Below are 25,840 nucleotides of genomic sequence, written 5' to 3'. Positions count from 1 at the left end.
CTCTCTCTCTCTCTCTCTCTCTCGATATCTCGTTTCTCTGCGAACGTTTTTTAGGCCAAGCTCTGGAACCTTCCTTGCGTCTTCGTCTGCGAGAACAACAAGTACGGAATGGGAACCCCTGCGGAGAGGTCGTCGATGAACACCGAGTACTACAAGCGAGGTGACGTGATTGCTGGTATCCGAGTGAGTAGTCTCTCCACCATCTCGTCTCGTCTTCTCTCTCTCGAGTCGCAGGAAACGAGAGCTGGTCGTCGCGTCGAGAACGAAGGGAAGCTCGAAGCTGACCTTCCTCCTCTTCCTCCTTCCTTCCTCGTCCTCTCTCTCTCTTTCAGATCAACGCCATGGATGTCATCGCTTCTTACCAGGCTTCCAAGTTCGCCAAGGAGTGGACCACTTCCGACAAGGGACCTCTGCTCGCTGAGTACGTTACCTACCGATACGGAGGACACTCGTGAGTCTCTCTTCTTCTTTCCTTCGCTTTGCTGTCCGTTTGTTCGAGCTCGAACGAACCGACTGAACCTCTTCTCGTTCGACGGCTGTGCAGCATGTCCGACCCCGGAACCACCTACCGAACTCGAGAGGAGATCCAGAACATGCGAGCGACCAAGGATTGCGTTGCTGGGTTGAAGAAGTACCTCATCGACGTGAGTCCCACTGCCTTCCTAGAACCTCTTTGTTTTTCTCGAAAACACTCGCTGATATCGGTTCGTTCGATGCGTTTGCTGCAGTGGGAGATCCTCGACGAGGCCGGCGTCAAGACCATCGACCAGGCCGCGAAGAAGGAGATTGACGACGCAGTCATTGTTGCGAAGAACTCGCCCGAGCCTGATATCGAGAAGGACCTCTGGACGGACGTTTACGTGCGTAGTCTCAAACCCATCCCTTTCCCCGACCATCTCCTTCGTCGAACGAACGAACGAACGAACACTCGGAAACTGACGCGTCCGTCCCTCCTCGTTTTCGCCGCCAAACAGTACAAGGGAACCGAGCCTCCGTTCATGAGGGGACGAGAGAGGGAGGAGGTTCACTACTACTAAAGCTCTGCTCGTCCCTGTCGCCTTTCGCGTTGGAACTCCCTGGAGTTTGGACCGTGGTAGCTTTCTTCGTAGCCGTGCAGCTGGTGGTGGGGTTGGGGACGACGAGGAGGAGAGGAGAGAGGGAGAGGAGTAGAGTTTGAGAGTTCGCTTTGGGTTTTCTTTGGGGGGTAGAGGAAGGATGAGGGGGAGATCTCCGTTCTTTGATGAGGTTTTTCTCTTTCTTTTTTGGATGGAGGGGGAGAGGGAGAGAGAGGCAGGGGAGGGAGGAGAGGGAGGAGGCGAAGGGGAGATCGACTGTCGAGACTTGAGCTCTACGATGCGACTGCGGACGAGAGAAATACTACACGAGGTGTGCTAGTACTCTCAAGGTGACTTGTCTCTATATTTCGAGGACAAACTGGAAAAGAATCATTTCAGACGCGATCTGGCCTCCTCTAGTCTTCGATTCGACTCTTCTTCCCTCCTCGTCCTTACTCCTCCTGAGTCAAGGTGGGTACCCTCTCGTCCTTCTTTTCAGTCTGCTCATTGCAGTTCGCTGATCAACTAGACTACACGTTCTCTTTTGCTCTTGTGATTGATTTAATCAGGAAAAACTCGTCGTCGTCGAAACTCGACGGATCCCGACGCGTCTGTTTTTCCTTTCTTCATAGCGCAAAACATCCCTCTTCCTCCTCTCCTCCCACCCCTCCTTTCTTACCCCTTTCGTACTTACGTCGTTCGATCCTTTGATCCTCAACGCTATCTACTCCCTCACTCGCGTTCTCTTCCGTCCTCGTTCTTTTGTTTCCTCTGCTTTGCTCGCTAGATCGTGTTTCTGGGAGGACTCTCTAGATACGTCAGATGCTTGATCTCTTCTTTAATTTATCGTGAGAGATAAGTATGAGTGTAAGGCGACGGCAAGGATCAAAAGGAAGCGCTCGTCTGAGCCTGAGCAGCCGCGTCGACGTCGTTTCGGTTTCACCTCGAACGCCTTCGAGGTATCGACAGAGATCATTAAGCATTATAGAAACAGAAGGAAAAAATGGACGAGAGATGGACTACGTAACAAAAGCAAAGATGGGCCGAATACGTGTCGCCGAGTCGAGCTAAGGAGTCGAAGGACGACGTTGGCAGTTTGGCGGACGAGAGAGGTTTACCAGGCGTGATGTCCTCCACTGCGAACCCAACAAAGAGTAGTCGTCAGCTCGGACGTTCTTGAGAAGCCTCTAAAGGAATCTGTGAATCACTCACGAGACGAGAATGTCCGAGCCAGTGCAGAAGGTCGACGCGTCGGAGGAGAGCCAGGCTACAACTCCCCGAACCTCATGAACATGTCCGATCCTTCCGAGAGGGTTGGCGTCAGCCCATTTAGCCGCTTGTTCAGGCTTGACGTCGAGGAGAGCGGCGGTCATCTACAAAAACGGAGAAAGAAACGAAGGTCAGCGAGCACGAACGAACAGAAGCAGAGAGATCGAAAAGACGCTCGTACCTTCGTGTAGATGTGACCTGAAGTCCAGAAGAAGAGTGAAAAGGCTCAGCTACCATAAACACAGAAGAAGAAAAGAAGGGAACGCAGAACTTACCAGGAGAGATCGAGTTTACACGTACCGCGTCCGCTCCAAGCTCGCAAGCCATCGACCTGGCCATCTGAATCACTGCACTCTTGGAAGTGTTGTACGCTGTCCAGGCATGTCCCCGATTGGTAAGCGATCCCGACATGCTCGCGATGCTTTATACGAGGGAAGTTCAGTGGTGAAAACAGCAGACGGAAACGGAGGAAGAAGACTCACAGGATGATCGATCCCGCGTTCCCGTGCTCCTTCATCGCAGACGCACAAGCTTGAGCGGTGAAGAACACTCCGTTCGTGTTGACGTTCAAGACGTGCTTCCACTCAGCTTCGGGGTACTCTTCGCACGGGTGGCCGTCCTTAATCAGGAGCTCGATCAGCATTTTCGAAGAACGAGGGGGGGCGCGGGACGGGAGGAGGAGAGATGAACAAACAGCAGCTCCTAGTACACCTGCAGCTGCGATGCAGACGTCGAGACGACCTTCTTGAGCGGCGATCTCTTTAATCTTCTGAGAGATGAGAGTTTGGTTGGTCACGTCTATAAGGAGGGAATGCGTAGGGAAGAAGGTCAGCGAGGGACCGACAATGCGAAACAAAAAGCGAGCTGAAGACTCGCCTCCTTGAACGTATGTGAGCTTGGAACCGTTGTCGAGCCTCTTGGCGAACTCAGCGCAGGCAGAAAAGTCAGCTGGATAGGAAGGAACGCGTCAGTCCAGCGATTTGACGAAGGAAACGAGGAGGGGAGGGCTGAACTCACAGCTCTCTTCTGCGGGTAAATCGAAACCGTAGACCTTCGCTCCGAGCTCGCAAAGAACCAGACTCATCTCGAGACCCAGACCTCCGTAAGCTCCCGTCACGACTGCTACTCGATCTTTGAGAGAGAATTCCTTGAAGATGTGAGCTTTAGGGAGCTGAGAGGGAGGGAAGAAGAGGGAGAGTGAGGGGAGGGGAAAGCAGCGTCAGTGAACGAGAAACGGCTCTGAGGGAATCGAGACGCTCGGAGAGAAGATAAGAATGGAGGAGACGAGAGATTCAGATCATCGAAAAAGGAGAAGGATCTTCGTCTGAAGTCGGAGGGATGATGAAGAGGGAGGACCCCGGGAGAGGAAGATGGAAACGTCGAGCTCACAAAGGTTGGGTCGCATCGAGCTTTACACGCAGCTTCAACGCCTATGAGCTTCTTCTCAGTCTTGGGAGCCATTTGCGATGTTTGTTAGAGGATGGGAAGGCGAGATGAGGGAGTGAGGGAAGTTTTGGTTGGTAGCAAGATCGAAGGAAGGTCAGGTTCGACGCTTTAGTTTCGGCCCTTCGAGAGCCGGATTCCGAACAGGTGCGCGGTGAATTTTGCTCGATCTTGGCTGAGTTTGGCAAGGTTTGGTATACACCGGTGAAAACCAGTCTAAACAGAAGTACTGGGTCCGAGACGTCGCGACGACGCGTTCTCGGTTCCCTTCCTCGACGCTTCGACGCCAGAGAGAGCGCGCCTCTGAAGAACTTCCTTCTGAGATTCAGATTCTTTCTGACCAACCTTGCGGTTCTTCTTCCGCTACTTTGCTCTTTAGAATGACGCGTCGGTTACTCCCCCTTCTGCTGAAGCTCAAGTCCCCAAGGTTCACTGGTGAGCTCGACCCCTCCTTCCTCCCAACCAACCACTACTTCCTTCTTCTCTTTCCTCCCTTCTCGCTTCAAATGGCCAAGTTGAAGCTGACGGAGAAGCTATGGTAAGTTTACTCTCGTCTAGGACCCCTCCGTACCTTTGCTATGGATCGAGAAAGAGAGCTCTCCGTCGCCCTCCTCTTACTCTTCCTCTCCTTCTTCTCTCCCAGGGTCATCTTCACGATCGGTCTCATCTCCTTCATCGCTTACACGTCCCAGATCTTCGTCATATGGCCCTGGTACGATAGAGAGCTCAGCTGGGAACTCGTGGCTCTTTTGGGACCTTTCAAGTGAGTCTCAGGGAGCAGTGAGAGGAGAGGAGGGAAGGAGGAGAGAGCGCGGAGAGGTCGAGCTCAGAGGGTTCCGTCTGCTCTACTTCCCAGCGCTTTTTACAGCTTGGAAGGACTTCAGCTGTGCTTCTTCTTCATAGAACGAAGTTCTGGCGCAGGCGGACGAGTTGAAGGGCAGAGGAGGGAGAATCGCACAGAGCTCAACCTCGTCACCTCGCTGACCGAACCTCCTGTTTCCTTTCGTCGACTCTCCTAGCGTGCTGGTTGGGATGATCTTTTGGTCGTACTACCTCTGCGTTACTACTGAGCCTGGTCGAGTTCCAGACAAGTGGGTGCGTTCTCGGAAACTTTCCTTCGCCTCCGTCATCCATCTTGGACACCGACGTCGAAGCTCATCTCCTTTCCTTTCCTTCCTCTTGCGTTCACAGGAACCTGATCCCGGACGCGAGGATATGGAAGTCAAGAAACTCACCGGAGGACCTCGATACTGCTCCAAATGCTCAGCCTATAAGCCACCGAGAGGTTTGTTCGACGACTGCTGCTTTCCTCCTTCCTTCGCCGACGAGCTCACCATCTCCTTCCTCTTCTTCCCCTGCCAGCTCATCACTGCAAGACTTGTAATCGATGCATTCTCCGAATGGATCATCATTGCCCGTGGACAGCAAACTGCATCGGTCATCACAATTATGCGTCTTTTGTGCGATTTCTGACTTTCGTCGACGTTTCTTGTTCGTCTCCCTCCCTCCCTCCTCTGCTCTCGAACGTCCCCTAACACATGTTCATCTTTTCTTCGCAGGTACCTACAACATGGTCCTCGTCTGCTCTCGTATCTGGGACTTTGCGAAGGGCGGAGAGAACACGTACTTGGTGAGCTTTGAGCCTTTCGTCGTCTTTCAACTTGGGCTGATCTCCCGTCCTTTCTCCGTTCTTCCAGAACGAGCCTTCAGGTCGAGAGATCATCTTTGTAGTTCTCAACCTGGCTGCTTGCATCCCTGTTCTCTTATCGGTCGGGATCTTCTCGTGGGTCGCTCGCTCTGTCTTCCTCCTTCTGAGTTTCGATTCGCTGACCGCGTCGACGCGTCGGCTTTGGGTTTTGCCAGTCTGTACCACTACTGGAGCCTTTGGTCGAATACTACGACCATCGAGGCGTGGGAGAAGGACAAGGTCGGTTCCTTTTCTTCCTACTCTTCCTTTTTCCTCGTTTCATTCCGTCGAAGCCTCGCAACTGATCCACTTTCTTCTTCCTCTTCTCACATCCCCACTGACTCCAGGTCGCTACGCTCATCCGTCGAGGCAAGATTAGAGACATAAAATACCCTTACGTTCGTTCCCTCTCCTTTATTCCTTCTTCCCTCTCCTTTCCTTCCGCTCTCTCCTGACCTTCTTTCCTCACGTCTTCCGTTCCCACCCAATTGTAGAACATCTCCCCTTACAAGAACATATCCTCGATCCTCGGTTACTCTCCTCTATACTGGTGCTGGCCTGCCCAAAAGGTACCTGGAGATGGACTGAGGTTCGCCATTGCAGCGGGATCGGGTGAGTGGGTTGAATTCGCTCGAGAGCGTGGGTCCAGCGGTGGCAGGGGAGTTGGGAGAGAAGAGGGTGCTCTTCTAGGGGAGAGACGGAGAACGGGGAGTGCTGGAAACGGGTTCGGGGAGGTTTGAACGGGCTCCAAGATGGGCGACGCGTCGGAGGTGAGTGAGCAGAACGAGCGACGGGCTCTGGAGTCGAAGACGAGGAGGTTGATTCTTGTCGCTCCTTCAGCATTCGGAACTAGAAAGGACTCTGTAAAAGACAGCGATGCAGTCTCGTCCTCTTTCTCAGCCTCTTCGTTCGAAGCTCTCGCTCAACTTGACGCGTCTCGATTTCGTTCCTCCCCGGAACTGACCCGACGCGTTTCTTCCTCTTTCCTCTCCCCTCAGACGTCTACACCTCCCTCTGCTGGCCTCCGTACGATCCCAACTATCTCCCTCATTCCCGCCGTCCCGTCAACCCCAACCTCCCAACTTCTTCGACGTCCTCCTCCTCTGCTTTCACCTACGGGCACGACGCTCCGAATCCGCGGCTCCAACCTTCGAACGCGGAGATGCGACGACGAGGGGGGAGCAAGAATCCTCCCTGGGGTCCTCAGAGTCAAGGAGGAACGAGCTGGTCGGGGGACGAGGACAGTTTGAGCGAGAGCGAGGACGACGACGTTGAGTTTACGGGGAGCGAAGAGGACGACGAGGAAGAGCTGGACGAGGACGATGTTCCCCTGGGGATGAAGGTGAAGGTGCGACGAGGGAGTGAAGGAGTCGAGGTTAGGCATGGGAGCTGGGGAGGTGGTGGAGGAGCTGAAGCGAGTGGTGGAGGGGGAGGAGGAGGAGGAGGCTGGGAAGTGAGAGAGCGGGAGGAAGCCGTTAGGAGGTTCGAGGAGAGACGAAGACGTGCTGGAATGTAATGAGCTTCGTCAGTAGTTACTACACGTTCTCACGGGCATCTTTCTTGATCTACGGCCGCGATGGATGTGAGAACACGGAGTGCACAGAGACGGCTGAGCTCGAGAGGTGTAGGTTGAAACGGTGCTGGTTGGTTGGTATGGGAGGGGAAGGAAAGACGGGAAGAAGGAGGACGACAAAAAGGATGGTGATGTTGTAAAGGAGATGAGTCCCGAAATGCTAGGTCGGGGCAGGACGCGTTAGAAGGGAAGGGAGGGAGGAGTCGCGTCGCGTCTCTTTCGCTTTCGTGTTTGTACCTTTGAGTCTCTTCGGATCTGTTTGGGCCCTCGTTCCGGCTGCCTGAACGTCTAGAACATCTATGTGTATCTCTATGCATTAAATGGCGGGCAAAAAAAAGTCTATAGAGGTCGGAAAAGGAGCGAGGGAAGAAACGTTAAACGGCAAAACGAGAAAGCACGACGGTCCGAGTCGACGAGTCGAAAAGATAACAGGTAGACACATGAACAGATAGCTACCAGCCCCATCTCCCTCTTCCCTCAGCTCTCCCACCAGGAGACTCGATCGTCCCTCCTCCATCAACCGAGGCCGTCTCCTGAGTCCACCAACCCTTCTGCCCTTTCTCGACGACCTCGACCCGGACTTTCTCTCGCTCTTCTGGGGAGAGAGATACGAGGCCTCGTTCGATCCATTCCTTCTCCTTCTGACGAGGAACGAGAATGAGGAGACCTCCTTCGAGAGGAGTTGCTGGGGCCGAGGAGAGGGAGGTTGGCGATTCGGGACGTGAGGTGAGAGAGGGAAGGGAGAGACAGCCGTCGTGCTGGAGATGAAGGAGGAGATTAGAGTAGAATGGAATGGTGAGAGGTGCGAGGGAGGTGAGGTCGTAGGTCAAGGAGAGAGGTTTGGGATCCTTCCTCTGAACTAGCGACGACGCGGTCGACGGTTGCTGAACGTCCTCCTCCTCCTCCATGTCTGGATCCCGAGGCAGCGGTGGAGGTTCGAGAAGAAAGAACGATCCCCCTCGATCTCCTCCTCTATCTCCCACGCCTCCGACGAGCTCGCATCCTCTCAGCACAACCCTCTCCAGTCTCGACCTCCAACCCCACTGATCTCCTTCCCTGTCGCTCGTCCACCCACCCATGGTCTCCCAGCTCTTTCTCTCCGTTGCGAACCAGAACTTGTTCGAGCTCTGCACGGAAGGATGTATGAGGAAGAGGTTCTTTGGTCGCAGGAGGGAGAAGAGTTGGGAGAATCCAGTGAGGCCATTTGGCGGGAGGTGGATGGTGAGGTTGATGAGGTTTAGAGGGAGAGGAAGGCGAAGGCGAGTGAGGGAGAAAGGTGAAGAGGGTCTCACGAGGAGCACGACGGAGGTTAGGTTGTATAGATTGAGATGAGGGTGGAGGTGACGGAGAGTTGTCGCTGGGTCCTGGAGTGGAGAGGGAAGAAGGAAGGAGATGGCGAAAGGTGGTGAGCTCGTGGTCTCCTTCGTTATCCTCCCCAGCAAAGTCCTTCCTGTTCTGGAGATACCTCCTCGTGGAACCACAAAGAGAAACTCGTGCTCACCCTGTGGCAGAAGACTGAATCAAAGCTTCCATGCCTTCGAAAGGTCAAAGAACCGTAGAGCACACGACTCGCGAGCTCGAGGAATCGCCAGTTGACGAGGCATAGGCTAGCGAGCGTTCGAGTCGAACAGAAGGCTATCATCCAGGCGATAACATCATCTGGAAGCCTTTGAGGTCCAGGATCCTTCTTGGCTTCGTCTTTGAGGACCGATCTGGCGACTACTCCCTTCGAATCCTCATCCTCGTCCGATAAGGCTTCTCCTTCTTCTTTAGCTCGAGCTGAAGCCTCGGAAGGGGAGGAGGCCATCCGGATATCTCCCGGTGCCGTGAAAGGGGGATCTGGTGGTGGAGGAGGAGGAGGAGGAGAGAGAGAAGTGGGAGGAGCGAGGGAAATTGAGGTTGAGGCGATGGTGGTCGTTGAGGGGCAGAAGGAAGCGAGGAGGCGAGGAGGTGAAGGAGAGCGACGCTGATTGAGAGGATTGAAGCTGGATGAAATCTATGGGCGTTGTTTGACATGTTCTCGAGGAAGTTGGAAGGAAAAAGTTGATACCAGAGCAAGATTCTCGATGAGGAAGGCATGTTCATGGAAAGCGAGAGCGATGCGACGGAGGGTCGGCTGAGGAGGACGACAATGTAGTGGCTCTCGTAGACAGATGCAGGTAGTGTTTCACTATCTTAATTTCCTTTCTACTGTACCTAGGAGAACTTCATTCCAGCTGAGCTGTCTGAACGGAGGAGGACGACGCGCCGGAGAAAGACGCGTCGTCTCGAACTGCTTTCCCTCTTTCTTTCCCTTTCCGTCCAGGTTTGGTTCGACATTCCATCGAAAGGTCTTTGAAAAGAGGCTCAATCAGCTCCAGAAGCGTAATCCATGTCAACCCAAGTCTGGTAATCGGATCCAAGGACCTAAGAGAGGAAAGCGAGAAAACAGATCAGTCAGGTTGATAGCGACGAATTCGAGGAAGATACAACAGTCTCTAACCTTCTCGATAGTGTAAGCTTTGGCCTCGTCCTTGGTGAGCAGCTTGGCGAAAGCTGAAGATATCGATGAAGGGCAGAAGATGGTTCAGCGCGTCGCGACCTGACGAAGAGAGTTCAACTCACGAGCTCGGGAGGCAGCGTTCGCTTCGTAAGATCCTGGCCCACGAGTCTGAAGAAACAAAAGCAAGTTTTAGAAAGTTGATCTCAGAAAAGTGAGAAAGAAAGGAGAAGTAAAGGGACTGTGTGAGCCCACCTTGAACTCGGCGAGGACGGATTGAGCGACGTTCGGCGTTGCGTTGTTCCACTGCGTCCAACCGGCAGGCTGTGGAAAGATACAAAGAGACGAAAAGTTAAAGTCAGCTCGCGAAGAGAAGAAACGGAGTCAGAAGCAGCAACGAACAGAAAGATGAGGCCCTAGCCACGAGTTTCTGAAAACGACCCTGCCGTATTCTTTCCAAGGCCGACCGAGTACCGTTCCTCCAGTGGTGTTTGCAGCGGCAGTAGGAGAAGCGATGACGTTACATTCATCGAAGACGCTGGAGCGAAGAGAGAAACGATCAGGTTCCGGGAGGAGACGAGAGTCGAGAAGGGAAGAAGGCGACGAACTAGAGTTGAGCAGAGTCGTTCGTGAGTCTTCCTGGTGCAGTGACCGCACCCATCGAGGTCGTGATGATATCGGAGCCTGAGAGAGGTAGAAACGAAAGCATGATCAGTTCCGAGCGGACGAGACGACCTTCGAAGGGAAAGAGAGAACGAACTGTAAAAGTCTGGAGAGGAAGCGCAACGGAAGTCATCAGGTCCGGTCTGAAGTCGAAATGGACTGAATGAAAGTACTTACACGATGGAGAATATTGACCTGAGACCAAGAGGAAGAGGAGAGACGATCAGATTCCGCTCAACGAGAAGCAGCGTCGCGCTCTGCTCACCGAAAATAAAATCTGTGAAAAACAATGAAGCAAGTCAGCAAGGCGTTATCAAGTGGACTAGAAGGGGAAGGAACGACAAGGATCTCACCGACAGCTCCAGCGATAGCTGATTTAGCATAAATAGCAGCACCTCGATTCGCCAGAAGAGCTGGCAACGGAAAGAAGATAAACGAGAGTCGGTTCTCCTTGATCGTCTTCTGAGCGTTCAAAAGCGACTCACTGTCTTGGTATCCGGTCAAGTTTAATCCGTAGAATCCCTGCCTCTCTGCTTGTGCTGATAGAGCGATAGCTTGACATTGGCAGCCTCAAAGAACAGAAAGAGACGCGGGTCAGTCGTGGCTTCGACAGTCTGACGTTTCGAGCTGCTCACCTTGGGCAAAATGACCAAAAGTGTTCTCGATACTGTATAGAATGATCAAGATTAGCTACGAGCAATGGAAGAAGGTGAGAAGAAGAAGCTCACTTGAGGTTGTAGAGCTTGACGTTCGCTGAGCTCGCTCTCACAGTTCCCGATTTGTCGTTGTTTCCTGCTACTCCCGCACTAGGTAGAAGCAGATTCAGTAAGTAAGTAAAGTAAGTAAGTATCAGCAACGAGGAAGACGCAGCAGCAGGATGCTCACTTGAGTCCGTAGGAGATGGTGACCTCGTTATCGTGATCTGAAGGAAGAAAGAAAGACGTCAGAACGACTCAGCCGTGACGAGATGTATTCCTCGACGAAGACTCACAGTCTCGACCGTTCTCAGTGTAGCCCTGGATCGTGATAGGCCCGTAGGAAGGTTGAAGGAAGACCTGCTCGTGGTAGACTGCGAGAGCAAAGGGAAAGACGCGACGACAACGAGGTCAGCTTCAAGAGAAGGCTCGGACGCGACCTGTCAACGAACTCACCCCCTGGAAAAACAAAGATCGATCCTCCAGTGGTACCCAATGCATCTACAGCCGAAGAGATGTTGGAGTACTCTGAGGTCGAGAGAGGAGGAGAGCGAACGATGAGATCGCTCGGGAAGGTGGGAGCAGTACGGAGCCATTTCTGAACTCGACGAGATGGGACGGCAGCGGCTAGAGTCCCTAGAAAGGGGAGGAGGAAGAGGGAGAGATGCATCGTTGCTGGTGACGGTTTGAAGCAAAAAGGTGATGTGCCTTCCTCCTTTGAAGCATCAGCGGGCCGTGGAGAAAAGAAAACAAGGTCAGATGGGAGAGAGGACGGGCCGAGGAAGGCTGGAGGGCTGGAAGGGGCATCGTTCGTTGTTTCTTGTTTGAGGATAAGACCTGATGTAGGAGGAGAGAAAAATATTAGAACACTTCCAGACATCGCTCAGAGACGGAATGAGCTCGATATCAGGAGCTGAGAGATTGAGAGGCTCGAGATGGTCGACGCGTCTTCGGAACGACGGTTCTCGTAAAAGCTGCCGATGAAACGATGAGCAAAAAGACGAAGGTCTGTCAGCACTCGAACAGTCTCGGGTAGGTTGTCAAAGACAAAAAAGGACTGCTCACTCATGATATCTACTCAGGAGCTCTTGACAATGACCGAGATTCCTGTCATCCCCACTCTCTTCCCGTCCTCTCCGACTGCCCAAACCTCGCACGACCTCATCTCGTCCCCATGCCTCTCATCCATATCCCAGCTCCCAACTAGACTGATGCTCTGGCCGGCCACGAGAGGAGATGTCGCTCGATACTCGAATTCTGCGATCCTCCATTCCGACGAGGGAAGGTTGGCTCGCACGAGGTCGAGAAGGAGGAGAGCGGTGAGTGGAGCATGGATGAGGGGAGCTGGAGCATTAGAGAACCAGGTAAAGCTTGTCAGTGAAGCTTCGGATCTACTCAGGGAGACTGAGGGAGAACCCAAGGGGAAAGAACTCAACCAGGAAGAGACTCCACGTCATGACAGTATGGAAGAGAGTAATGGATGAGATGAGCGTTGAAGGTGAGGGCCGAGAACCGGAAGAGGGTGATGGGTGTGATCAGAAGGGGGGGCGAGGAGAAATCAGGCTCCGTGGGTGGCTCGATCGGTGGAGGAGGAGGGAGGGAGATGTCTGAGAAGATGGACGCGAAGCAGTCAGCTCAGAGCTTCAGCTAGAAATGAAAGTCCAGGCTCACCCGATAGGCTTTCTCGAGCAACCCTATTTCGATAAACGTGTCTCCTTCGCTCCTCAACAGACCCAACTCCTCCCGCAACCTCCGAGATGGTTCGCTTCGTCTCGACGAAGCACAACTCCCCCCCCTTCTTCAAAACCACACTCTCCACGCTCAGAGTCTCCTGCACCTTACTTCCAACCCTCAAGCAGCTACTGGAGAAGTGGAAGGAGCCTCCGACCCACATTCGAGTGTTGAAGAGGGCGGGAGGAGGGGAGGGAAGAGGGTAGGAGGTCGAGCCGTCTGGAGAGAGCTCGGACTCCGGAACGACAGGAGGGAAGAGAATTACTGTTAAGGAACGGATCACAACGGCTGATCAGTTATAAAATATTCTGGAGCTGTACGCGATCAGCGCGAAGAAAAGGAAGTTGGACGAACGAGAGTCCCCTGGTTCGAGGTTTCCCGTCCCTTCTTTGATGCTGAACGGATCAAGCTTCTGCCTTGTTGGAAGGGTTGAGGCCAAGAGTCGACTGCGTTCCAGTGTAGCGACATCGTATGAGATAGCGGGCGGAGTCGAGAGCAGCTCGGCCTTCCAAGCGTCGAAGAGAGGTGGAGAGACGAAGGAGGGAGGCGAGAATGCCGACTTCCCTCCTCCTCCATCTCTTCGAGCTGCCGAGGTTGTAAGAAGGCGAGGTTTCGAGAGGAGGAGGAGGAGAGGACGGGCAAAGAGAACGGTGGTGGATCTGAGAAGAGGAAGTCGAAACATGCTAGGAATCCGCTGTTAGGAAAGGTGTGGTTGGGAGGAAGGAGAGGAATGGTGAGCTCGCTGTTTCTTCCTTGATCTGCCCTCGGCATTCGTCGGAAGCAGATGAGAAGTTTTTTGGTTTGTTTTCTTGCGAGTCTCAGCTGCTCAGAGACGAGAAGGTAGAGTGCTGCTGAACGACGAGAAAAGTCCATGATCTTCGCTGAAGCTCGACATAATTCACAAAGCAAAAAGAAGACAAACGACGCGGTGGGACGTCTCGACTAATCCGCGGAGGATAGCAGCTTCATCCTCTCCAACTGGTGAAGCATATAATGAAGCGAGAAGAAAAGAGGTTAGCAAGAGGGACGGACGTTGACGAAAAGCGGAATCGAGGTAGGACACGTCGAGAGAAGAAGAGGACCTGAGACCCATCATCTTGTCGGCAATGTTGGTACCGCTGTTCCAAATCTGCCCGAGCCTTCTCATCGCGAGAACCAGTACCTCGATTTCGGTGACCCAAGAGAGAGCACCTGAAGGAAAGAAGGGGGCGTCAGGCGTTCTAGCGGAGAGAGACTTCAGCGTTCGACGACGGAAGACTCACGTTCTCCCTGCCCGCTGCTACCTAGAGCTTTGGCTGCGAAAGCGAGCGCTCGGGCTTGATGGATCCAAGGCACAATCAGCCAAGTATCGAGTTGAGAGACTGGAGAGCGAGCCAAGAGAGGGAGAGGGAGTCGGGTCGCATCGAGACGAAGGGAACGAACGAAACCTTCCAACGGCTCACAGTTGATGTCGACGATCAAATGGATGAGCTGAACTGCAGAGCTAGCAGCCTCAACTACCTTCGGTTGATGTCTTGGATCGAATAGAGCCGCTTGGGAGTAGACGAGCATGAAGGAGCTGACAGAGAAAAGCGACGCGTTGATCAGAAGGGAGTTTCGAGAGCTCGACAAACCGCTCACGTTCGTAGGATGACGTGAAGAGAGAAAAGAACCGGATAGATCCTGATCTTGGTGTTGAGAGGACTGGGAATATCGGGAGTTCCTTGATCTGGAGCAAGGACGAGATCTCTAGATGCGAGTCGAGAAGACGAAAGGAAGCGGTCATCTCCTCCATCTTCCTTCCCTCCCGCATCTGCTGATGTCGCTCCTGGTGTACTTCGCTCAGCTCCATGGGAGGACGGGTGCTCTTCGTTGGTCATGCCGATAACTGAAAAGGTGGGAATAGATATAGTGGTGGTTAGAGAAGATTGAAAAGAAGCGAGGAGAGTCGCGAGCTCAGCCTCAAACGAGAGCTTTCATCGAGAAGGAGTGTATGGCCGGTGAGCTTTTATCTACAAACTTTTCTTCGACCTCAGGGAAATGCAAAATCCGAAATCCTCCATCGAGATCTTCCTTTTGCGGTTGGGAAGTTTTGGGGAGCAAGAAAGTCAGAGGGAATGGGGAGGAGGGGAAGGAACGCGAGCTGAGCTCGACGGCAAAGCGAAACGCCAAACTGAGGATTCCGGAAAGTTTTTCGAGTCAGACTCAACAGGATACATGTTGGAGATTCAGGATCTCTGCAATGGTCTCCTTGCTATTCCAGATTAATGTGGTCGGCAGGAGGAGGAGGGTGGGCGACCCAGGTGAGAATTTCAGCTTCGAACCTCCTCTCCTCCCCCCTTCCTGACCTTCAACTCCATCCGGCACTTCTACGACACTTTCCAACCTTTTCTCCTTTTCTTTTCCTTCCCTTTCCCCTCCCTCTCCCTTCGATCTCTCAGTCTTTTAGACTCTCAGAGTTCTGCAAGGATGGCCTCAGCCCCGTCGACGTCGACACCCAACCCCTCCCTCGTCCGCTTCACTGGACACAACCACCTCCGACAACGGCTCGTCATGAGTCTCATCAGTGGGAAGAGCGTCAGGATCGACTCCATCAGGAGTGATGATGCCGAACCAGGTCTTCGAGGTCAGTAAATCTTCCTTGTTCTTTCTCAGCAGCTCTTGCAAACCTTGAGAGCTCAAGCTCACTTTCCTTCCCCCTTCCTCCCTTCTTCCCATTGCCGCCTCACCTCGTCCTCCAACTTCATCTTCAACTCCACAGACTACGAGATCTCCTTCCTCCGACTCCTCTCCAAACTCACCAACGGAACCCATCTCGAAATCTCCTACACCGGTACCTCCGTCCTCTTTCGACCTGGAATTCTGCTCGGAGGTTTCGTCGAGCACGACTGCCCGCTCAGTCGATCTGTTGGATACTTCCTCGAACCTCTCTCGCAACTCGGAATCTGGGGGAAGAAGGATCTTACCGTCAAGCTGAAGGGAATCACCACGGGAGGGAAGGATCTGGGAGTGGATTTGGTGCGGACGTACCTGCTGCCGACGATGCAGCTGTTCGCTCCTTTGGATGGGCTGGAGCTCAAGATCCTGAAGAGGGGAGCTGAGCCGTTAGGTGGTGGAGAGGTCGTCTTCAAGTGCCCGGTGGTGAGGACTGTGAAGACGTTGAACTTTGTGGAGCCTGGAAGGGTGAGACGAGTGAGAGGTGTCGCGTGAGTCGTCTCGTTCCTCCTCTCTTTCCCTCCCTCTTCGTCCCTCCGTCTTGCTTTGGTACACGATGAGCTCGTGCTGACCTCATAACAACATATCTTCCCTCCACACTTCTCTTTTCACCCTATCAGCCACTCCGTTCGAGTCTCTCCTCAATTCTCCAACCGTCTCGTCGAATCCTCCCGATCCCTCCTCAACCCCCTCCTCCCCGACATCTACATCTACACCGACCCTTACAAATCCCTCGAATCGGGTCTCTCTCCCGGATACGCCCTCTCCCTCATCTCTCTTTCCACCTCGGGAGCTATGCACTGCTCAGAAGTCGGTTACCAGAAGGGAGTCACGGAAACGCCAGAGGACGTGGGACGAGCAGCTGCAGCGGCGTTGTTGACGGAGATCAGGAAGGGAGGATGTGTTGGAGAGTGGGGACAGGGGATTGTGCTGCTGGGTATGGTGCTGGGAAGTGAGGATGTTGGGAGGGTGAGGTTGGGAGAGCTGAGTGCGAACTCGTGAGTTTTTGGATCTTTCATCTTTCTTTCGCGTCGTTCTTGCTTTCCTTCTGTCGAAAGGTAGGTCAAAATCCGAGAGACTGACTCTATTATCGTCTTTGTTGGTCGTGCTGCAGGATACAACTTCTTCGAGACATCCGAGCGTTCTTCTCGACGACTTTCAAGATCACCCCGATACCGTCGTCGAACGCGTCGGAGGATGGACCTTCTCCGCCTCAGGAGTACCAGTTGAGCTGCCTGGGTATCGGACATAGCAATGTTTCGAAGGGTGTGGCGTAATCTTTATGTTCGTTTATGTCTTTCGAGGAGCGAGGAGCGAGCAGGGAAAGAGAGAGGACGCGACTCGTGAACTTGACCTGTTGATCTACCGCTGGATGCCCGAGGCTGAGATCTATGGGTCAGATACTGAGAAGTGGGCACACCGCTCTCAACCCCTTTAACCCACAATGTGAGAAACCTTCCTCAAAAGAAGATAACGCGAGGCCGGCTCGGCAAGGCCTCCCGAACTCGCTGTCGAGCTTCGAACTTCCTTCGACCTCCTCTCCTTCCCTCCAAACCATCAGGGTCGATCCACCAGCTTCTCGAGCATGCTCTCTCCTCTCTCAACCTCCCTTCTCCGTCCTCTCCCTGTCCTCAACTCAAGAACTTTCGTCCAAAACCTCCTTCCTCTGCAGCATCGCTCCCAGACCACCACCCCTCCCAAACCTCCTCCCTCCTCCTCCTCTCCCTTCCCAACCTCCTACAAACCCTACACACCCAAACCTCGACCTCCGACCCCAATCAAGTACCCACCTCCCTCTGTCGGACTTCACCCTTGGGCGAACGCTCGACCTGGATCGAAAGCGAGGGTCGGGTTCGAAACGGTTGGAGGTGCGTCAAGCGGGACCTCGACGGAGGGCTGGAGTATCGGGGAAAAGATGGTTCATTACTCCAAGAGAGCAAACTGGGGACAGTGGGCTTACAGTGACAAGCAGGGGTGGAAACCTTTGGTGAGTGTGACTTCGAAGGTTGCAGGAGGAGGGACAGAGGGAGGGAGGAGGAGGAGGAGATGGGAAAGCGAAGGACGGCTTTTGTAGAGAGCAAACGAGAGTTGAGATCACTGACTTGAGTTTCTTGTTTATCCTTGATCTTTACAGGCTTTCAAGTTTGAGATCGTGTTCTTCGGGGTGTTGTGCTGGGTTCGTAGATCTGCTTCTTCGTTTCGAGCTCGATGTTGAGCTCCTCCTTCCTCCTCTCGCCTCCCTCCCTCCTTCCCTCCCCTCCTCCCGTCCGAAACTCATCTCTCTCCCACCTTACGAGCACACCTCCCCAGCTTTTCAGCTTCACTCTTCCCGTCTCTTCAAGCCAAACGTGCTCTCGATCCTCCTTACTGACTTTCGTCCTCCCATCCCTCCCTTCCCCCTACCTTTCCCTCTCTCAGGCCGTCTGGAAATGGAATCAAGCCGCAGAGAACGATTTCGCCTCGAATCCAATCGACTACGACCTCGAGAAGAAGATGGCCGACCAATGGAACCGTAGCAACGCGACCAACAAACGATGGAGAGCTGCAGGAACGCAGGAGGAGAAAGACCTTATCGCGAAGGAGGAAGCTCAGAGGTACATCGACATCTCGCAAGGGAAGATTACGATACCTACGTATCCTCGGAGGCCAGGAGACGATAAGCACTGGTGGTCGCGCTCTTGAGGGGGTTTGGAGGAGGAGGGAGAGGAGTGGGAGGAGGAGACGCGACGTTTGATTAGCTTTGATTTTGAGTCAAGCACGGAAGGAGATATGTTTTGCGAACGTTACCTGTGTACCTGCTACGACTAGTCATCCCCGCATCTCTCCGGAGTCGAAAGGCGTCCATTCTGCAGCGCTATCGCTCGTGCGCCATGAGGTGCGACGCGTCCCGTCTATCCCCTGCTTCCTCCTCTCCAGCCCGCCCGCCAACCTTTAAATGCCTACTCTTTGCCGAAGCCGATTACATAGCCTGCGAGCAGTGACTGATTTTCGCTTCCCACATGGGCTTCAAAGTTCACGGCCATCGGGAGCCGACGCAGCGTTTGGTTTGGTTTGAAGCTCGTTCGACTTCTTCTCGCACCCCACCACCACCTCAACAGCAGCAAGAACTTCGACGATGGCTGTTTCATTCCCTTCTTACACGACTCCAGTCACGAATCGCAAGACTTCGACTTCCCTCGCTCCCGATATCAGTCAGAACGGCCTGACTTCGAGTGAGCTCACCTCTTTCCTCTCGTTCCTTTCTTTCTCCCCTGCATCTCTGATCGCTGAACGACCCTCCCTCTCTCCACCCTCTTCAGATCGCATCCACTCGACTTCTCCCCTGACTCGTCCAAAACTTTCCCGATCTCCCTGCCCTCGTTCGTCCTCTCGTTTCTCTTTTTGTCACACAGCCCGCCCGCGACTTTCTTTTCCTTTTCGGGCGCCCCATTGGATCGTCAACTAACGATTTTTATTTCTTCATCCCTTTCTACTAAGGCACCTCCCCTACCTCCCTTCTTCACTTACCTCTCGCACAAACTCCCATCCCACCCCGCCTCGCCTCCTCCCCTCTCCTCCTCGACGCGTCCTCGCCCTTCCACAAACGATCTCTCTCCCAGCCTTCTCTCCCTCCTCCGTTCTTGCAGCTTCCACCACCGATGCTGGGGAGATCAAAGAGCTCGTGTGGAGTTGTTCCGGTCGAAGCGAGGGAGAAGATTGAGGGGACGGTGGGAGGAAAGCTCAAAAAGGAGACGAGGGAGCTAGACGAAGAAGAGGGAGTGGGCTGAGGAGGTTTTGTTCGGGGAGGGCGGGGGTGGGATATTGAAGGGGTGAAATCCGAGTTGAGTGATTCGACGTTGGATTCCAGTTTTTCAGCGGAAGAGAACTGACTCGTTGTTGAACTTCAAAAACACAGGCGTCGTCGACGCGCTCGCCGAAGTTCACCGTCGCCTCTTGTCCGTCGTTCAACCTTCGAGCGAAGCGATGTTCAGTGTCTCAGTGCTGCTTCAGAACCGAAACCTGGTGCTCGCTTGTAATTCAGGTGAGCTGTCTACTTCGTCCCTCTCCTGAGCCTCCTCTCGGGGTGTCTCCCTTCGACGCGCCGTCCTGAGTTCTTCCTCTCTTCCTCCCTGTCTTTCCCAGATCTCTCCTGCCATCCGAATAAGCAAGCAACACATAAAATACATACAGATGTGTGAACTAGGCAGTATACACCTATGAAGCGAACCGAACCGAGAAGATAACAAAAAACGAGCGTGCTGAGCGAGGAAGGACAACTAAGTCGAACTAGTATAACAAAGGAAAGCGAGACACGTTGAACAGCGAGACAAGATGAGTAGATAATTTAGCTTTAAAGATGACAAGATGCTACAGATGTGAGTGTCGATGGGCGAGAAGAAAGAGGACGAGGGGAATGGAAACGCGTTCGACGTTTTTGTTTTTTTTTTTCGTTTCCGTTTGGGTTGATTCGAGGAGATTGATCGTCGATTGGACGAGGTTTTTTTTAGAAGACTGTCGAACCGAAAGAGGGGAAGGTAAAGGTCAGCTCTCACTCTCACCCGTCACCGGACCCCTCATCCCTCAGCAGAAACTCACCAATCCTCATCCCCCTCCTCACACCCACGAACCTCACTCCCTCCCATCCCAACCCTTCTTTCCCCCTCTCCCTCGCACCCTCCCTCAACTCTTCCACGATCCTCTGCCTGATACTTTTACCCTCCCCGGCGAACGTCTCCTTGCAGTGTATCACGCAGACGGTCAAGCCGTTGAGACCTGTTGAGGCGTGCGAGGGAGGGAGGAGGGAAGCGAGGGTGGAGAGTTCGTCGAGAAGATGGGGAGGGGAGAGGTGGCCGTAGAGGAGGGAGGTTGGGCGGCTGGAGAGGTAGGAGCATTCAATCTGGTGAGTAGGAAGAAAAGCGAAGAGGGTGGGAGACGAGGGGATAGAAAGAGAGAGCGGGAGAGAGAGACGTGTCAGTTCTCGCCTCGTTTCGTCCTGCCTCGTCTCTCCTTCGTCGTTTCGCAGCACGCACTGAGGACTCACGAAAACAGTGTCCAGAATCCCTTCCGCGAACCTCCAAGCGACCTCCTCCCAAACACGTCGATTCCGAGGTTTCAGTGAGATCGAATCGGGTTCGACGTCTGTTTTCGACAACCCAAAACCAACAAACGAAAAAACGACGCGTCAGTTTCTCTGCCTCATCTCAAACCTCTCCCTTCCCATCTTCTCATCCCTTCGACCCGACTCGACCCGGGCGAAGAAAATTGGTTAAAAAGCAAAAAGACTGACCACCAAAGAAACAGAACTCCCTCCTCTTCCCGTCCCCCTCGTTCCTCACGAAGAACGCACTACTCTCGTACGTCTTCACAGTCCCCGCCGCTGTCACAGTCTTCCCACTCTCCTCGTTCCCAGCCCCATTCACAGCGTTGTCCGCCTTCCCCTGCCTCGACCTGAGCGCGTACGCTCGGATCGGCGGAGCGTGCTCTTGAGTGCACGCACAGTTCCCATGGGAGATGGGGAAGGCGAGGATCGATAACGGTGTAGTAGTTGGGAGAGAGGTGTAGGTCTGAGAGGAGGAGGAGGAGGAGGAGTGAGGTTGGGAAGAAGAAGGGGAGGGGACGTGGTGGTGGGTTTGGGTTTGGACGCGACGAGAAGAAGTTCGAAGGGGAGTGGCTGGTGTGGAAAGAAGGGAGGTCGAGGTTGATGGGATTGATTTTGAGAAGGAAAGACTGGTTGCTGGGCTGGGGTTCGGGGGTGGGATCCTGGACAGAACGAAAAAAAATCGAAAAATAGAAAAACGAGACGCGTCAGACCCGCCGCCGTCTCCCTCGAAAAGTCCAATGATCGCGTTTGCTGGTACTCACTCAACAAATCTCAAAACCTTCCCATCCTCCTCCCTCTCCTTCTCCTTCTCCTTCGGCGGGAACCCAGCTATATCCGGCCAGACCTTCTCCCCGAACACAATCTCCAAATTCATGAGCGTGTCGAGGGAACCGTAGACTTTCCGAACGTTGGCCCAGGGTTTCCCTTCGCGGAGGGGTAAAGGGGAAGGGGGTGGGAGTCCGCCTGAGCCGAGAATGAGGGAGGAGACGTGGTCGAGGTGGCTAGTTGAAGAAGAGAGAAGAGAAGGAGACGCGTGAGTTTTGAGATGATCAGGGAAAGAGGGAGAGGGAGAGAGGACGACTGACGCGTGGGTGATCACGTAGGCTCTGTAGAAGGGAGAGGAGAGAGATGCAAACGGGTTCAGTCAGCAGGGAAAAGGTCAAACCACAAGAAGAAAAACAGATTCAAAGCTCGAGACTGTCCTCGTCCCCGCCCTCCATCTCTCCCTCCCCTCTCCCGCCCCCATCATCTCACTCCAAAAAGCTGTCACTCACCTAACGAACGAAAACACCCTCGCAGCTCTACTCAGCGCAATTTCCTCTCCAGAAGTCTTCGCGTTCGAGTTCGACGCAGGAAAGAGCGACGGAGGGAAGAGCGACTCGAACGGACGAGACTGAAGCAGTTGCGCCAGAGAACCTATTCCTGAGCCTGCAGATCACCACCACCCCCCAAACGAGCAAAAACAGAGAGTCAGGGGGGGTCTGTTTCGAGGCTCAAAGGGAAAGAAGATGTGATGCGAGGTGAGGGAGGTCGGAGGAGGGGAGAGGGCGGAGTGTTTCTGAGCCCTTTGATTACCCCATCCCATCGTTTGATTATTCTCCGAAGAGCGGAGTGGCAGATCTTCCTTCCCTTGCCCTTCCCATGCCAGCTCGCTCGCTCGCTCGTACGGTGACGTTTCTACGTTCTCTCCGCGGGGGTATGGAACGGTACGACGAGGCGAGAGGACGGGGAGAAGGTTGAGGGAAACTCGACTCTTCGAGCTCGCCCTGTCTGTTCATTCTGTTCGTTCGGTCGTTGAGTTACGTACCAGCTTCCAAAGAGAGACATCCTTCCTCCCACGGAGGCCCGTAAGGCTTGAGGAGGTACCTATCGAAAGCAAAGCGGAAGCTCAGCATCGTCGGATGGGAACGAACGAAGGGAGAGAGTCGAGAGAGAGAGAGAGAGCTCACGCAGAAAGATCCGTCTCCAAAGGACCTCCTCCCGAGCCCAGCACTACTATCTCAAAGCTCGGGTCTTGATTGCTGCTACCTATCCGGACTTGATCGTCCGAGTCCGAAGGGTCTGTTGTTGTTGGATGCTGGATGGACATTCGCCTTGTTGGTGGTTGGACGGGAACAAACGAAACCGAAAGGTCGAGAGAGCGATGTGAGCTTGTCGAAATGTAAGAAGGTTTCAAACCATCCCACAACTACTCGGTCGTTCTTTCGTTTGGCGACTTTCAACGTTTCAGAGGCAAAGGACGAAGCTTCCTAAAGTAGTAAGAATCAGATTCTGGTTTTTGCTTCCGTAAAAGTTAAAAATCAGGAAAGGGAGAGCGATTGTTTCGCTCCGATCAAACAAGAGAGGGGTCGTCGGCGAGAATGAAAGCGGATCGACCGATGAGCTCCCTCCCTTCCCTTTTTTCCTTCCTTCCTTCCTTCCAACGTCCATCTCCTCACCTTCCAGCTTTCTCCAAGGGTTTCCTGGAGCCATGCCGTCTGTCTACCTCCTCTCCCTCCCTCTAGCCGTCACCCTCGCTGTCCTCTACAAAATCATCTCTCCCAATCCGCCTCGCTCCTCCTCCTCCTCCTCTTCTTCTTCTTCCTCCTCTCCAGCGGCCCTCCCTCCTCTCCTCCTCCGGTTGACGACAGCTCACAAACGACTTCTCCCTACTCCAGCTCAACACGCGTTCGGATATCCGTTGTTGTATTTCGGAGTGGATCTCGAGGAGATGGAGGAGAAGAGGTTGGAGAGGAGAGCTCAATCGAGTTGGTTCGGTTTGGGGATCAAGGTGTTTGGGTATAGAAGCTTGAAGGAAGGAGGGAAGAGGGTTTGGGGAGTTACCAGGTTGGAGGAGGGGAGTTATCTCAGCCCTTCAGTGATGGGTGAAGGGGAGGTTGAGAAGGGCGAAGAGAGGGAGGAGGGACGAAGGGAGGAGATCGAGAAAGAGGTGAGCTCGGATTTCGTTTCTCGTTTTCGTTTCCTTGACTCGTCTTTGAGTCGTCGTTCAGTCTCGCAGGCTCGATTCCATATAGAGAGCACATCAGCACCTTCCCGTCTCTCGTCCCTATCCAGAGCCAGATGTTTCTCCTCCGTCGTCATCCCTTTCCCGCTTCACCTTCTTCCCCCTCCTTCCAACCTCCCTCCTCTCCTCTCACCTCCTCCTCCTTCTCCAACCCATCACTGAATCCCATCCCTCTCTTGCTCCCTTCACAGCTTTCCCTCGCCCCTTCAACCCAACCCCTTCGCCTCAAACTCATCCATCTCCTCTCCACCCACCTCGCGTCGCCTTCCTCCTCCTGCTCCCCTTCAACCATCGCCGCTCGGTTGGGACGCGTCTACCTCATCACCATGCCCTCCTTCCTCGGAACCGAAGGTATCAACCCTCTCTCCGTCTGGCTGTGCTACGAGAAGGACGACGCAGAAGGAGGAGCGGGAAAGGAGAGGAAGTTGTGGACGGTGATTCTTGAGGTTCACAACACGTTCGGGGAGAGGCACGTTTATGTTTTGGAGACGGGGAAGGGGGAGGAGGAGAAGGTTTTTGCTGGGTGAGTGAGGGTGTTCGATTCGTTGATTCGGAGGGGGTGGGCGCGAGGGAGAGGAAGAGAGAAGGAGGAGGGAGGCTGACTTTCGACGCGGCTTCGTTTTCTTTTTGTCTTTGGTTTACGGTTTGTTGATGTGTAGTTATCACCACCGATGGACCTTCCCTAGATCCTTCCACGTCTCACCCTTCAACTCCCGAGATGGATACTACACTCTTTCGCTTCAAGCTCCCATCTTCCCTCCTCCCTCCTCAACACCCTCCTCTCCCACCTCCCCAACCCCTCCGATAACCCTCTCCATCTCCCTCCTCCTCCTCACCCCTTCCAAGACCCCCAAACTCTTCGCCCGGCTCTCCTCCACTCCCAACTCCCCTCCCCTCGAGTTCACAACCCGAAACATCCTTCACCAAACCCTGTTCGTCTTCCCCGTCGCCCTCCTCGCTACGACGCCGAGAATCTTGTGGAACGCAGGGGTGTTGGCGTTCAAGAAGGGGTTGAAGGTTTATGGGAGGCCGGAGATGGTCGGTAGAAAGAGGATGAGCGGAGAGGAGGACGCGTTGAAGGAGGACGAGAGCTCGAGCGCTCCTTCTTCGAGCGAAGAGGACGAGAAGAAGGCAACGCCGGTGGAGGTGAATGGTTCGGGAATGGGAGAGCAAAACGACTGGGGACTCGTCCAAACCTCACCTTCTTCCCAACCAGGAGGACTCCTCTACCTCCCTCTCTTCTCCACCGAACTCAACTCCCGAGCCCTCGTCGTTCGATACCTCCACCTTCGTCTTCATCAACTCTCTCTCTCTCACCCAACTCGTCGAATCACCATCACTATCACTCCTTCGTCACCCAACCTTCCAACCACAACCGTCTCCTCACCCCAAACCGACGCGTCCGGTGAACCCGAAACGCTCAACCTCCTGTCCATCTCCCCCGTCTCCTTCACCCTCCTCCTCCTCTCCCCTACGCCTCAGCACGCTTTGCGAACCCTCTCCCAACCTTTCCCACAAACCCTCCTCGAGATCTCCAACCAAGAGCTGTTCCTCGAGCTGTTCACTCCTCCCGCTCCCGCTCCCGCCTCCTCGTCGGTCAGGTCGAACGCGACGAGGTGGACGCATTGGATTCGGGAGCGGAATCCGCTCTCGTCACCTTCGGTTCAACAACTTGCTGTGGGAGACAGGAGGCATTGGGTTGATTCGCTCGAGGAGGGGTCCGAGGGAGAGGAGGGAGAGGGAGCGGGATGGAGTTTACCGTTGGGATTGGCGAAGGTTGTGCTGGCGGAGTGGGTGGAGGAAGGGGTGATGAGGATGTTGGGGGTTGGGTTCGTGAAGGGTGGAGAGGGATGGAGGGGGGTTTGGAGGAGGAGTGGAAGGGAGAGTGAGGAGGGGAGTGAGGAGAGCGGGAAGGATGAGGACGGGAAGGTTGAGTGAGGTTTCGATAGAGAGGTTTCAATGATAGATGAGGATCCTTTACGTGACGATAGGGTTTTTAAGCTTGGGGTTTGAGACTGAGTGGGAAGAAAAGCGAAGAAGGAGCTCAAAGGGGTCGAGTTGTTTCGAGAGGAAGAGCCAACGAACGCGTCGTGATCTCCCGCTTTCAAAGTCGTTCGCATCTTGCAGCTGGGCCTTTCTCCACCCGACCGGATGTAGATATCTCTCCCTTTCAGACGATCTCCGATCCAGAAGTTCAGTTACATTCGTTCTCGGGTTTGTGAGATTTCAATGTCCTGGGAGGACTCCCTCGTCGCCCCGTGCTCGCCCCGTCCAAACCTCATCTCCTCGGTGCTTTCCTTCTTCCTTTCCTTCCCCCTTCTCCCTCCTCTCCCTCCTCTACCTCTTCCCTCTCTTGTCGTCTGCTCACCCGAAAACCTTTCTTCTTCTTCTCTTCTCTCTCTCGAGGAGTCCGACAGCGGTTCCCAAAGCAAACCGGCGTCGAAGCGAATCATCTCCATCCTCCCAA

The 25,840-nt window shown here is 54.0% G+C and overlaps 13 protein-coding genes across 13 annotated transcripts; 6 read left to right on the top strand and 7 right to left on the bottom strand.

The window, feature by feature from the left end:
- Positions 1–54: 54 nt before the first annotated feature.
- BDY24DRAFT_419447 (Dehydrogenase, E1 component) lies at positions 55–1,037 on the top strand (the record flags this gene model as incomplete). The annotated part of the gene is made up of 5 exons (XM_076643984.1): positions 55–183; positions 333–451; positions 545–644; positions 729–860; positions 975–1,037. Coding segments are annotated over 5 exons (543 nt in total), but the record flags the coding sequence as incomplete, so codon positions are not given.
- A 980-nt stretch (positions 1,038–2,017) lies between these two features.
- Positions 2,018–3,937, bottom strand: BDY24DRAFT_405346 (uncharacterized protein). The gene is made up of 9 exons (XM_076642626.1): positions 3,714–3,937; positions 3,342–3,495; positions 3,201–3,272; positions 3,019–3,122; positions 2,807–2,943; positions 2,600–2,745; positions 2,506–2,522; positions 2,268–2,428; positions 2,018–2,191 (listed from the first exon to the last, which is right to left on the bottom strand). The coding sequence occupies exons 1-9, from the start codon at positions 3,783–3,785 to the stop codon at positions 2,170–2,172; spliced, it is 885 nt and encodes a 294-aa protein (XP_076491982.1). The 5' UTR covers positions 3,786–3,937; the 3' UTR covers positions 2,018–2,169.
- Positions 3,938–4,222: 285 nt separating this feature from the next.
- On the top strand, positions 4,223–7,208 carry PFA4 (palmitoyltransferase PFA4). Its single transcript, XM_076642625.1, has 11 exons — positions 4,223–4,305; positions 4,411–4,530; positions 4,787–4,862; positions 4,959–5,052; positions 5,130–5,258; positions 5,327–5,397; positions 5,465–5,550; positions 5,631–5,694; positions 5,802–5,852; positions 5,949–6,066; positions 6,453–7,208. The coding sequence occupies exons 1-11, from the start codon at positions 4,274–4,276 to the stop codon at positions 6,968–6,970; spliced, it is 1,359 nt and encodes a 452-aa protein (XP_076491981.1). The 5' UTR covers positions 4,223–4,273; the 3' UTR covers positions 6,971–7,208.
- Positions 7,209–7,225: 17 nt separating this feature from the next.
- Positions 7,226–8,550, bottom strand: BDY24DRAFT_405341 (uncharacterized protein). The gene has a single exon (XM_076642624.1). It carries the CDS (start codon positions 8,104–8,106, stop codon positions 7,480–7,482), a length of 627 nt encoding a protein of 208 aa, XP_076491980.1. The 5' UTR covers positions 8,107–8,550; the 3' UTR covers positions 7,226–7,479.
- On the bottom strand, positions 8,281–8,950 carry BDY24DRAFT_262033 (uncharacterized protein). Its single transcript, XM_076636851.1, has one exon. It carries the CDS (start codon positions 8,832–8,834, stop codon positions 8,454–8,456), a length of 381 nt encoding a protein of 126 aa, XP_076491979.1. The 5' UTR covers positions 8,835–8,950; the 3' UTR covers positions 8,281–8,453.
- A 423-nt stretch (positions 8,951–9,373) lies between these two features.
- On the bottom strand, positions 9,374–11,534 carry BDY24DRAFT_419443 (carbohydrate esterase family 8 protein; the record flags this gene model as incomplete). The annotated part of the gene is made up of 16 exons (XM_076643983.1): positions 9,374–9,433; positions 9,510–9,562; positions 9,632–9,677; positions 9,762–9,830; positions 9,909–10,044; positions 10,115–10,190; positions 10,267–10,275; positions 10,347–10,364; positions 10,435–10,446; positions 10,523–10,582; positions 10,655–10,738; positions 10,805–10,836; positions 10,898–10,975; positions 11,055–11,091; positions 11,161–11,238; positions 11,321–11,534. 16 exons carry the CDS (start codon positions 11,532–11,534, stop codon positions 9,374–9,376), a joined length of 1,062 nt encoding a protein of 353 aa, XP_076491978.1.
- Positions 11,535–11,942: 408 nt separating this feature from the next.
- Positions 11,943–13,277, bottom strand: BDY24DRAFT_419442 (uncharacterized protein; the record flags this gene model as incomplete). The annotated part of the gene is made up of 4 exons (XM_076643982.1): positions 11,943–12,208; positions 12,301–12,471; positions 12,536–12,859; positions 12,950–13,277. 4 exons carry the CDS (start codon positions 13,275–13,277, stop codon positions 11,943–11,945), a joined length of 1,089 nt encoding a protein of 362 aa, XP_076491977.1.
- Positions 13,278–13,537: 260 nt separating this feature from the next.
- BDY24DRAFT_445409 (uncharacterized protein) lies at positions 13,538–14,650 on the bottom strand (the record flags this gene model as incomplete). Its single annotated transcript, XM_076644917.1, has 6 exons — positions 14,595–14,650; positions 14,216–14,462; positions 14,038–14,153; positions 13,858–13,956; positions 13,659–13,786; positions 13,538–13,573 (listed from the first exon to the last, which is right to left on the bottom strand). Exons 1-6 carry the CDS (start codon positions 14,635–14,637, stop codon positions 13,538–13,540), a joined length of 669 nt encoding a protein of 222 aa, XP_076491976.1. The 5' UTR covers positions 14,638–14,650.
- Positions 14,651–15,043: 393 nt separating this feature from the next.
- RCL1 (rRNA-processing endoribonuclease) lies at positions 15,044–16,566 on the top strand (the record flags this gene model as incomplete). The annotated part of the gene is made up of 4 exons (XM_076643981.1): positions 15,044–15,200; positions 15,336–15,780; positions 15,910–16,287; positions 16,404–16,566. 4 exons carry the CDS (start codon positions 15,044–15,046, stop codon positions 16,564–16,566), a joined length of 1,143 nt encoding a protein of 380 aa, XP_076491975.1.
- Positions 16,567–16,844: 278 nt separating this feature from the next.
- On the top strand, positions 16,845–18,094 carry BDY24DRAFT_405334 (uncharacterized protein). Its single transcript, XM_076642623.1, has 3 exons — positions 16,845–17,276; positions 17,424–17,465; positions 17,708–18,094. Exons 1-3 carry the CDS (start codon positions 16,875–16,877, stop codon positions 17,969–17,971), a joined length of 708 nt encoding a protein of 235 aa, XP_076491974.1. The 5' UTR covers positions 16,845–16,874; the 3' UTR covers positions 17,972–18,094.
- Positions 18,095–19,772: 1,678 nt separating this feature from the next.
- On the bottom strand, positions 19,773–22,458 carry PDE1 (3',5'-cyclic-nucleotide phosphodiesterase PDE1; the record flags this gene model as incomplete). The annotated part of the gene is made up of 9 exons (XM_076638228.1): positions 19,773–19,780; positions 19,865–20,165; positions 20,310–20,407; positions 20,616–21,028; positions 21,131–21,370; positions 21,455–21,475; positions 21,644–21,797; positions 22,177–22,235; positions 22,319–22,458. 9 exons carry the CDS (start codon positions 22,456–22,458, stop codon positions 19,773–19,775), a joined length of 1,434 nt encoding a protein of 477 aa, XP_076491973.1.
- Positions 22,459–22,866: 408 nt separating this feature from the next.
- Positions 22,867–24,132, top strand: BDY24DRAFT_405329 (uncharacterized protein). Its single transcript, XM_076642622.1, has 2 exons — positions 22,867–23,298; positions 23,565–24,132. Exons 1-2 carry the CDS (start codon positions 23,080–23,082, stop codon positions 23,898–23,900), a joined length of 555 nt encoding a protein of 184 aa, XP_076491972.1. The 5' UTR covers positions 22,867–23,079; the 3' UTR covers positions 23,901–24,132.
- A 23-nt stretch (positions 24,133–24,155) lies between these two features.
- On the top strand, positions 24,156–25,355 carry BDY24DRAFT_405327 (uncharacterized protein; the record flags this gene model as incomplete). Its single annotated transcript, XM_076642621.1, has 1 exon — positions 24,156–25,355. A coding segment is annotated over exon 1 (899 nt), but the record flags the coding sequence as incomplete, so codon positions are not given.
- Between the last annotated feature and the right edge of the window lie 485 nt (positions 25,356–25,840).

This window comes from Mrakia frigida, assembly GCF_051309035.1.
Source record: "Mrakia frigida strain ATCC 22029 unplaced genomic scaffold BDY24scaffold_67, whole genome shotgun sequence".
NCBI lineage: Eukaryota > Fungi > Basidiomycota > Tremellomycetes > Cystofilobasidiales > Mrakiaceae > Mrakia > Mrakia frigida.
Note: the sequence above shows the minus strand (reverse complement) of the source record. Positions and strands in the feature narration are given on the sequence as shown.

Bases quoted from the DNA above. Each gene is read 5' to 3' on its own strand.
- BDY24DRAFT_405346 (XM_076642626.1), bottom strand. From the start codon at position 3,785: ATGGCTCCCAAGACTGAGAAGAAGCTCATAGGCGTTGAAGCTGCGTGT. The intron at 3,496-3,713 runs GTGAGCTCGACG...CCTCCCTCTCAG, and splicing joins CTCGATGCGACCCAACCTTT to CTCCCTAAAGCTCACATCTT. The intron at 3,123-3,200 runs GCGAGTCTTCAG...CCCTCCTTATAG, and splicing joins GCTCACATACGTTCAAGGAG to ACGTGACCAACCAAACTCTC.
- PFA4 (XM_076642625.1), top strand. From the start codon at position 4,274: ATGGCCAAGTTGAAGCTGACGGAGAAGCTATG. The intron at 5,853-5,948 runs GTTCGTTCCCTC...ACCCAATTGTAG, and splicing joins GAGACATAAAATACCCTTAC to AACATCTCCCCTTACAAGAA. The intron at 6,067-6,452 runs GTGAGTGGGTTG...CTCTCCCCTCAG, and splicing joins CGCCATTGCAGCGGGATCGG to ACGTCTACACCTCCCTCTGC.
- BDY24DRAFT_405341 (XM_076642624.1), bottom strand. From the start codon at position 8,106: ATGGGTGGGTGGACGAGCGACAGGGAAGGAGATCAGTGGGGTTGGAGG.
- BDY24DRAFT_262033 (XM_076636851.1), bottom strand. From the start codon at position 8,834: ATGGCCTCCTCCCCTTCCGAGGCTTCAGCTCGAGCTAAAGAAGAAGGA.
- BDY24DRAFT_405334 (XM_076642623.1), top strand. From the start codon at position 16,875: ATGCTCTCTCCTCTCTCAACCTCCCTTCTCCGTCCTCTCCCTGTCCTC. The intron at 17,277-17,423 runs GTGAGTGTGACT...TGATCTTTACAG, and splicing joins AGCAGGGGTGGAAACCTTTG to GCTTTCAAGTTTGAGATCGT. The intron at 17,466-17,707 runs GTTCGTAGATCT...TCCCTCTCTCAG, and splicing joins TCTTCGGGGTGTTGTGCTGG to GCCGTCTGGAAATGGAATCA.
- BDY24DRAFT_405329 (XM_076642622.1), top strand. From the start codon at position 23,080: ATGGAGGAGAAGAGGTTGGAGAGGAGAGCTCAATCGAGTTGGTTCGGT. The intron at 23,299-23,564 runs GTGAGCTCGGAT...CTCCCTTCACAG, and splicing joins GGGAGGAGATCGAGAAAGAG to CTTTCCCTCGCCCCTTCAAC.